This window comes from Hippocampus comes, unplaced genomic scaffold (genome assembly GCF_001891065.2).
Source record: "Hippocampus comes isolate QL1 unplaced genomic scaffold, H_comes_QL1_v1.1 scaffold367, whole genome shotgun sequence".
In the NCBI taxonomy this organism is placed as follows: Eukaryota; Metazoa; Chordata; class Actinopteri; order Syngnathiformes; family Syngnathidae; genus Hippocampus; species Hippocampus comes.
Window position 1 is genome coordinate 1,439,642 of NW_017805741.1, and position 9,248 is coordinate 1,448,889.

General features: G+C 49.8%; 1 protein-coding gene and 1 long non-coding RNA gene across 4 annotated transcripts; both read left to right on the forward strand.

Annotated features, from left to right (window-relative positions):
• Nucleotides 1–6: 6 nt before the first annotated feature.
• Nucleotides 7–408, forward strand: LOC109524014 (uncharacterized). The gene is made up of 2 exons (XR_002169880.1): nt 7–148; nt 193–408. It is a non-coding gene; the product is annotated as an uncharacterized LOC109524014 (long non-coding RNA).
• Nucleotides 409–5,030: 4,622 nt separating this feature from the next.
• Nucleotides 5,031–9,241, forward strand: LOC109524004 (uncharacterized). Of its 3 annotated transcripts, XM_019883570.1 has the most exons (4): nt 5,031–5,312; nt 5,383–5,512; nt 5,582–6,055; nt 6,118–6,192. In XM_019883570.1, the coding sequence occupies exons 1-4, from the start codon at nt 5,302–5,304 to the stop codon at nt 6,184–6,186; spliced, it is 684 nt and encodes a 227-aa protein (XP_019739129.1). In that variant the 5' UTR covers nt 5,031–5,301; the 3' UTR covers nt 6,187–6,192. The 3 variants fall into 3 exon arrangements, 1 of the variants encoding a protein (XP_019739129.1); XR_002169878.1 differs by lacking the exons at nt 5,031–5,312; nt 5,582–6,055; nt 6,118–6,192 and adding an exon at nt 8,786–9,241 and having other exon boundaries at nt 5,319–5,512; XR_002169877.1 differs by lacking the exons at nt 5,031–5,312; nt 6,118–6,192 and adding an exon at nt 6,211–6,263 and having other exon boundaries at nt 5,319–6,055.
• The last annotated feature ends 7 nt before the right edge of the window (nt 9,242–9,248 follow it).

Here is a 9,248-nt window from a genome sequence, read left to right on the forward strand (position 1 = left end):
CCCCACCAGAAAAAAAAAGTCTTGGCTTTTTACGAGATGACAATGAGCATACGAAGAGGGAAATGTAAAAGTTTACATTTCTGAAGAAATATAATCCCTTTGGTGACCATTGTTTTCCTGTTTTTCTTGCTTCAAATTCCCCTTTCAGGTCTCGGCATGCTCAGTGGTCCGAACGAGCCAGGAGGGCACGAGGCCGGCCGCTTCCTACATGGGGGCCATTCTGCGGGTGGTTGCGCCGGGCCGAGGGCGAGAGTCTGTGGAGAAATCTTGGACTTGCGCTCCTTGGCTGTGTCCGCAAGGGAGCACTTTTCACAGCACGCTGCGAAAGAAAGAACATATCAGTCATTTCTTCCACGAGGACCAACCTGCTGCAATGAGAAGATGCAAACTTTTTGTTTGTTGTGGGGGGGGGGGCGGTGCTGCGCTGATGAGCCTCTTCTCAACGGTGAGTCATATTTTTGGAAACATGTTCACTTTGTCGGGAGTTTATAACTATCACGCTGCTCATTTTTAGTCGCGCATTATTCATTTCTGTCATGTTGTGGACCCCAAAAAGCAGCGAGGCGGAAGATCCAGGCAGTGCTGAGCAAAAATGACTTGGAGGGGGACACTGTCAGAACTAAACCCCAAAACATAAAAGCCCGCTTGTTCTGTCCTCTTTTTCGGGGGGGGGGGGCTGCATACAACTCCATTTCAAGTTGTAGTTGTAAACGTTCGAGTTCGTGTCACCCGCAGTGAAATTGATGCTATAGTGGAGTGCGCCCGTACAGTGGGGCTGAGGAAACGGCGGGCTGCTGCTGCGCGGTTGCCAATCCTCCACAGCCAACGACACCCGCAACTCGATGAAACTTAAAAGAGCAAAAACTAGGACGGACAGCACCGTTGGTCCACTTCTAATGCCATGAAATGCCCCCACCCACTCACTCCACCCCCGCTCCTTCCACGCAAGAGTGAAGAAACGCATCATCGGAATCGATAAGTGACTGTCGGCAGCTGCGATGCGGAGATGAAAACAGCCGGAACCGAACCAAGCGCGCCTTTACTTTTTCTTTTTTTTTTCTGTTTCTCGTCCACACATTTTCCGCGAGAATCCACGATTGCGCGCGTGCACTCATGGAGAGAATGACGAGATGACGATGGAGAAAGCTGCCCTCGACGACATTCTTACAGTAAAACGTCCAGCGCGGGCGTGTGTGTCGGGGGGGGGGGGGCATCGCGATAAAAAAAAAATAAAAAAGGCAAACCCATACACGCGATACATGGCGTGCATCCTGCGCAGCGCACGTCACGAGTTGGACGGAAAAAATGCAGACCCCAGATGCATTCAATTTAATTTTATGAAAGGCCCCGATTTCCTTTGGCTGTCTCGCGAATCCGAAACAGGACCGCCAAGCCTCGAACGCCGCAAGCGCTGGCAACTATGCCGAGTGCAATTGCTCGAGATTAGGCGGTTATCGTCGAAGTCGCCGAAGGCTGCAGCCGACACACCGTGAAGAAAGCGTGTACGCAGCACAGCACACCTGTCAGTGGTTTGGTCGCAGCACACCCAAACACGCACGCTCGCTCGCTAAAGTCTTGCTGCCTTTGCTTTTTTTTTTTTTTTTTTTTTTTTTTTTTAAGTGTGTGCGTGCAACCTTTGTTTTGTCTCCCGCTGCAAAGTTGCATCCTTACCATAGCAGTCGTGGATATGTTTGCCGTAAAATAGTCCTCGAGTCCATTTCTGCGTGGGTCGGCTCCCCTCATCCGGATCCGAGAAAAGCCCCACTCTTCCGTGTGTGTGTGTGTGTGTGTGTGTGTGTGTGTGTGTGTGTGAGAGAGAGAACACCCCCCTCCATACACACACGTAAACGACGGCAAGGAAGAGGAGCGGGGAGGGAGGGAGAGTGACGTTACGGCACCTTAGCACAGCCCCCCCCCCTCTAGTGGAATTGGAAGGTAATGGTTCTTAAAGAAACATTGTCTCAACATTCTCCGCATCTCTGATTTACGCGCGTGCACGCCGGTGCTGAAGCGGCAAAGCGAGTGACAGACATTTTATTTGCAAGACATGCGAGAATGCATTCCAGTGAGGTGCCTTGTGCACACCACCATTACAACACAGGGAGGGGGGGGGGCTTGTAAAATGTGAATAACAAACCGCTGCAGGCCCAATTCGATATGAGAAGCGGAATATTCACTCTTAACTTGTCAAGAAGTTTGAATGGTGTTCTTGCATCGTCATTTTTGTTTCATTGTCACATTGCAGTGGGTCCTCGGTCCAGAAAGAAAAATGACGCATCCCATCTAATAATAACCGGCACCCATCATTTTTATGTGAGACGTGACGTGTGCGGCTCCGGGAAACAGAAGCGGTGTCGTCTTTAAGAGAGCAAGCCTGGGAAGGGATGATGTAATGTGCTCACAGACAATGATGTCATCGCCGAAGACTCGGCAAGGATTTAAAGTGACAAAGGTGTTTTTCTTTCTGCTTTTTCTTCTCAGCGGCACACGGTCAGGTTTTTTCAGGGAGCAACAGCTGCACTCGGGGAGCCTTTTCAGAGAAAAAACAAAACAAAACAAGACTTATAATAAGCTGGAGGTGGGGCTTGATCCACAAGGAAGTTTCCAACAATGACATCCATCCGGTGACTGGATGTGGATGTTGGAAGTGTGACAAGAACAATTTGCATCAGTGACTCTGAGAACAAAATCCACGCCACCTTGACCTCAAGTCAGGTGAGTGTGGCGTCGCTGAAACCAATGGAAACCTCAACATTTGGGATGGGGACCCTCATCTTTCTTCAATTTGCCATGGACAAATCTGACGACTCTTTTTACAAACCAGTGCTGAAAATGCTGACTTTGGGCCTTTTGCAAAGAGGCCCTCCGACGGACGGGCTTCACATGGTGGCTGGAGTCGGATGGACACTTGTCTTCCCCCAAACTTCTTCCCACAGACTCGTTGGTCCCACCATTCTTGTCATCGCTGCCACCTGGCCAGGGCTGACCGTGAGCCGTGCCCCGACCCGCCCCGGGCCCTTCTGTGTCTTGACTGTGCAACGCGAGCGCATCCGCCAGATACGCTGGACTGGTGAAATGGCACGAAAAGAACAAGCGATGGATGGATCCATCCAGAGTAAGTCTTCAATTCTTTTCCGATACTGTATGAGCAGTCAGAGAGTAACTTTTAGGGCGCCAGACGGGCCGCCGTACGCCTTCCCGCACGCCCGAGCTGAGCCTCGCGCCACTCAAGGGTCATGCAGAGGTCAGGTGTTCCCCAACCTGTTGCGGCACGTGCAACGGCGCTCAGATCAGTGAAAGTCAAGACAGGAATCCTTTCACGACTGACAAATTCACTTGTTTTTCCGTGGAAACTATTTGCTGAAAAACACTTTGTGAAACTTTGAACCACGGTCTCTCCTGTTTGCATTTGAATTTGAATGTCCCTTTTGCCCAGGTCAGTTCTTTTGAGCCAGCAGTCTGGAACCAAAGATCAGATTGGGCAGCCCGAAGAAGTCAAGTCGATTTGACGGGACATTCTTCGAAAATGGCGGTGGGTCATTTTTATTTTAGTTTTTTCAGCTTGTCGGATCCAAACGTTGACCCAAAAGGCTGGCTCGGATGCACCGGGTAGAGAAGAAGCCCGCCGTTGGCTGGATTCCTTCTGGACCCAGTGCCGGCCACTGAAGCCGGCGCCGGGTCCAGAATCCCCTGAAAGACAATGACGCATCCAGCCAAAGAAGTGAAGTGATCTTGTCCTCACCTCGTACGGGGACCGCGTCCGCCCGAGGTCCCGGCTCCCGCACTCGACGCTTTCCGCGAGCTCCTGGGGTCAAGGAGGGCGGACTGGCGTTTGGGTTTCAAAACAGGGTATTCAACTCGGAGTTAGGGTTTCAAAGTAGGACTTGTAAACTAAGGTTTGGGTTTCAACGTAGGGTTTTCACCTAGGTTGAAGGTTTCAAAGCAGGGTTTTGAATTAGCATTTTAAAAAGGCAACCATGTATCATAAGGCATTTTTTTCTCAGATGACCATGTATAGTAAGGTGTTTGTAAAAAGACCACCACGAATAGGACCACCAACACATTTTGGGAAGCGATATACCCATTTATTATGATGTTGACTGTGACTTTACTCTGGACTGGAAAAATATACTGTTTGGCTTCTTAAGTAACGATTAAAAAAACCAGTCTTAATTATCACCCCACTACTGCCCAAAGACAGCTGCGATAGGCTCCAGCACCCCCCGCCACCCGTGTGAGGACAAACTGGATCGGAAAATGAATGGATGAACTCGGTACTTTAAATTGGCAACCTGCGTTTTAGTGCTGATATTGGACGGTAGCATTTCTCATACTAAACACGTGAGGGCAAAAACGTGGCGCCTGAAGACAATGAAGATGGAACGAGAGCCGAGTTTGTCGTATTTTGTGCCATTTGATCACTTGGATTTTTTTTTTTTTTTTTTTTTTAAGCTGAAAGTCGAGCAATTTCCGCGGTAAGCCAAAGCAGTAACCCTGGCGGGTCAACGGGTGGCGCTCGTGTGCAAAACACCGTTGAACAAGCAGCGGTAGAAGAAGGTTGGCTCGGATTGGCCAACGTGACGTCAGGCTAGCAAATGAATTGGAGTCAGGTGTGCGGGAGGGAATTTAATCGAGCGCGGTGCACAGCTGCGGCAAGATGGCGACCGACCACGCGGGTTTATATTCGGTGAGTGAGCACACGAGCAAATGTTTGTCGCTTGTCGTCCTTTCTCACGATATCCTTTTGCTTGTTGCCCGATTTGCAGCGTTGGAGGTTGGAGGGCAGGACGTCACAATCCATTCGCCTTTCCTTTGATTTAGTACATTGTGCTCTTCGTTTCTTTTGCCACGTTTTCAACTTTTTTTTGTTTGTTTTAAAGCTGGCCAGCTCTTTTACTCTTTTTGTTTGTTTGTTTTGTTTTAAATTGTTGCAACCGATGTCTTTGTGCTTGGGAATTGAACAATGAAAGGTTTTGGTTTGTTTGTTTGACCAAATGTTTGAACATGGCATTTCCTGTCAGGTGGTCTGTTTTTATGAAGTTTACTGTCTTGGTCAAAAATGTTTTTTTTTTTTTTTTTTCCCCCCTCACCCAATATGAGGAAGCCCAATTGCATGTCTAACCCCCCACCTTCCCTTTGCAGGTTATTCACCAATGTCCTTCGCTGTTCTACAAACGTGAATATTATTGTGGAAGCCTGAATCGTTTCACGAATGCACATTTTCAGCCCTTTCTGCTCCAAACACAGCCCAAAGTACATCTTTATTCGTCCACTTGCGTGCTGCGAGAGGCAACAAGATCCATGAGGAGAGTGTAAGAAAACCAACGGCTTGAGTCGTGAAAAAATGCAGAACACGAGTTTTTCATTTTTATTTTTTTGCAGTGTGAAGTCGCTATTTGGGACAGGATGCGCCAGCGAATTAGAGCAGCATGAAGACGAGAACCGGACAAAAGCAGTCTGCGTGGTTTGGAGGGTGGAAGAGGAGCCCGATGAATTGGAAGAGCGTGCGGAGGTGACAAAACGCATGGCAATTGAATTAAGGAGGGGCACCTGCAAAAATGTTTGACTTTTTGGGTTGCAGAGCTCACATGGAGCTGAATGGGATGAGAACAAGGAGCGGTTCCACAAACGAAGCAAGCGGCGCACCGATGAGGATCATCCGTCCACGGGCTGCCTGAAAATGCCCAACAGGAGGGGCCAGAGTATCGAGTTTTGCGTTGCGCCTCGTGGTCGGGGGGGTTGTCAATATCTGATGGGAACGGTGGCAGTGGCGGGCGGTGCGTTTGGAGCCGGCGGGGGAACCCGTGTCTTTGTGGGCACTCGGGTGCTCTTTGGCAAGGCGTGTTGGAGATGGTCAGCTAGTTGTTTGGCTTGTCTGGATCCAGAGCAACTTTGTGGCGTTTGTCAGTTGGGAAGCTGCTTTGTAGGCGACAGTGTAGGCAGGGTTGGAGGAAGGGCTCTCTCACACCATCAAGGAAAAACATTTTGTCTGTGTTTCAGGGTCGCGCAGGCACCGGACCGCATGAGGGGGGTCGCAAGAGGATCTCGGACCAGGGTAATGAGTACATCACAAATTAGCTGACGGGCACACCACTAACACGAGTTTTCTTTTTCCAGTTGTGCGCGGTGGACAAAGCGTCAAACTGTCAAGTATGCGAAGCCAACAAACGTAGTTTGCTGAATTGAGGTTTTTTTTTTTCTTTTCTAAAGTGAAACAGCAGAGCCATCGAACTCGCTGCCTTCCTGTCCAGTTGAATCCTGGGTAACCACCTGAAATTCTTCGGGCGGTTTTGTCAGCATCGCACGCCCCCTTTTTTGACCCCAAATTTTTTTTTGTCTCAAATGGTGCAGGCCGAGATGGTCGGCGTGGTGCCGCCGCTGCGGCGGGATGTGCCCATCGGCGACAACCTACGACACGGCATTTCGGTGGTTTTATCCACGGCCGTCGAGTGGGTGGTCATCTAAGTGCTGTACCTGAGACGGACGAACGGCCCAAGGTCCCGACGAAGAGGCTGATGGGGCGCTTCCGGCTCTCAACTCAGATTCCCACTGACGCAGCAGTCTCACACGCGCCCGATGGGCCGCCGGTGAGCCTGCGGTTGACTTCAACCACGACGAGTCATGTGATTGTCTTTTTTTGTTGTTGTTCTGTCACTCCTAATTTGCCGACATTCTTACGCTGCAAGTCACAAAGGGAGAAAACGCCCGTCTTGACTTGCAGCGTAAGAATCACCCAAGTGATAAATGCACAACTGATGGGACTCTTGGACAACATTTGTGTTTTTGTGTATCGAGGTAAGATCTGGCCAACCCGAAGCTCGGCTCGGGGCCCAAAATGTATTGACATTTTGCGCACGTGTTTCGCACCAAATTGCAGACAACGAAAATTGAACCTTTGATGTTAAATTTGGTTGAAACAAAACGATAGAAATAATTTCATCAATCTTGACCGATTTGATTTGGATTATTCTATTTAAAGCCGAGTGGGCTGCAGGATTTCTCTGCGTAATTAAGCAAATGCGCATCAAGGTCTCTCTTTGTCTGGCCTCTTATTCTGTGCTTCAGCGTTATTTCGTTGTGCAAATGCATTTATCACGTTCATTTAAATAGGTAGATTATTTTAACCTTAAGAAATCTTGCGTTTTTTCTGCCCAAAAATACAAATAAAATCAAGTTTATTGGCCGGGTTGGGCTTCAATAGCCTTGGGTCTGCGCGATTTTTTTTTTTTTTCCCCCCTTCGGACAGATCTTACCTCTACTTGTGTATGCAATTCATTTTTCTTTTCCGCAAGCTAAGCTTTGTGTTTGGCTTTTTTTTTTTTCCCCCTCCCTTTTGGAAGCCAGTGTGACGTCTCGACCCCTGTGCTCTTCCCGGCCAGCTCCGTCCAGAGCGGGGTCTGGAGAAATCAATTCCACGTGTACAAGAACAAAAGTTTTCATCTCTTTGAGTGTCCGTGCTCCGTTTCCCGCTCTCTGTTGCTTCTCTGAGCCGTCGTTTGTGTTCTTTTGCTCCAGTAATGTTTGCATTGTCCCAGTCCGTGATCTGATTCTCCCATCGGCAGCGGTCCGATGTGGGTTTTGGTGATCCTTTTTGAGCTTTTCCCGTTTGGCCCTTTTCTCTTGTGGACACTTTGCAGGCGGGATGGGCGTCGCCGACCAATCGGCGCGCACGCTTCTTTTGTTGCATTTCTATACTTGCAAGGGCAAAGAGGAGCCCTTTGGCACGCCAAAGACGTGGAACAGGGGTGAGTGAGAGAAGAAAACCCAAGCGGCAGTCTCCAAAATAACGGGCCGGGTTCTCACGTGTTGGTCTTGCATCCTGAAAGAGGAGCCGGAGGTTGAAAGGTGGCAAAATGCGCGGCTAATTCAGATCAACAAGTGACGGCAGTCTAACAATGTTCATCTTTGCAGGGCTCAGACATGGATGTGATGAGGAGGGAGGGGCCGCTCGTTCTCGTCAGAGGGGCGGACAGCGGTGTAGCGATTGAGGCGAGTGCAACTTGAGTCTGCATTAAAAAAAAAAAATGACAAGTCGTGTTCAGAGGACTCTGTTTTTCCCAGACCAGAGATGTGGAGGCCAAGGCGCCGGGAGAGCAAAGTGGCAAACCTGCAAGGGGAGAGTATGTCGTGGCTGTTCCGTTCGGGGTGTTTGTCGCCGCCGCTCTCGCTCGCTAACTCACTGGGTGTGCACTGACTAACGCCGAATGCATGATGGGCATTTTGGACCGAGGCCATCATTTTCAGCTCCTCATCGACGCGCCAACCCCGCCGCCCTCGATTCTCCAGCACGCCTCGGCAGATGACAACTGGCCCACAAATAAATTTCGGGTGGATTTTTAGAAGCCTCTGAAGAGTCGGCGACGGGAATGAATTGCGGCAGCCTTCTCGAGGCAATGATGTTTCGATGGTGTACTGTGAAGTATTGTCAGATATTTTTTTTGCAGTTTATTTTGGAGGGGGCTGCGGGGGAACCTGTAAGCCATTTCTCTTGATGTTTTTGTCCTTGAATAAATGTGAAGTGACTTCGAGTGGTCGACCTTAAGCATTGGGGCGGAATTACATGTACACATGCGGGTTTTTGTTTTGTGTTTTGGCAGTGCGAAATGGCAATACAGCAGAGAAGCAGAGCAGGATGAAGACTCGACCTGGACTAAAGCGGTCTGGGGGGTTTGTAAGGCGGAAGAGGATCCCGACGAATCGGAAGAGCGTGCAGAGGTAACAAAACGCATGGCAATTTCATCGACGAGGGGCACCCGCAAAAATGTTTTTGTTTTCGGGATTTCAGGCCTCCGATGGAGCCGACTGGGGTGAGAACAAGGAGCAGTTCCACAAACGAAGCGAGCGGCGCACCGATGAGGATCATCTGTCCACGGGCTGCCAGAAAATGCTGAACCGGCAGGGCCAGAGTATTGAGCTATGCGTTGTGCCTCGGTTGAGCGTCGTCACTGTGGGTTGTTCTGATGGGAACGGTGGCAGTCGCGGGCGGTGCGTTTGGAGCCGGCGGTGGAACCCGTGTCTTTGTGCGCACTCGAGTGCTCTGGGCAAGGCGTGTTGGAGATGGTCAGCTAGTTGTTTGGCTTGTCTGGATCCAGAGCAACTTTGTGGTGTTTGTCAGTTGGGAAGCTGCTTTGTGGGCGACAGTGTAGGTAGGCTTGTTTTGATGGATGAAAGAAGGGTAGAAATGCCATGAAACACACGGCGAATAAATCCATGAGTGGTGTCAGTCTAACAATGTCTCCCCCCCCCCC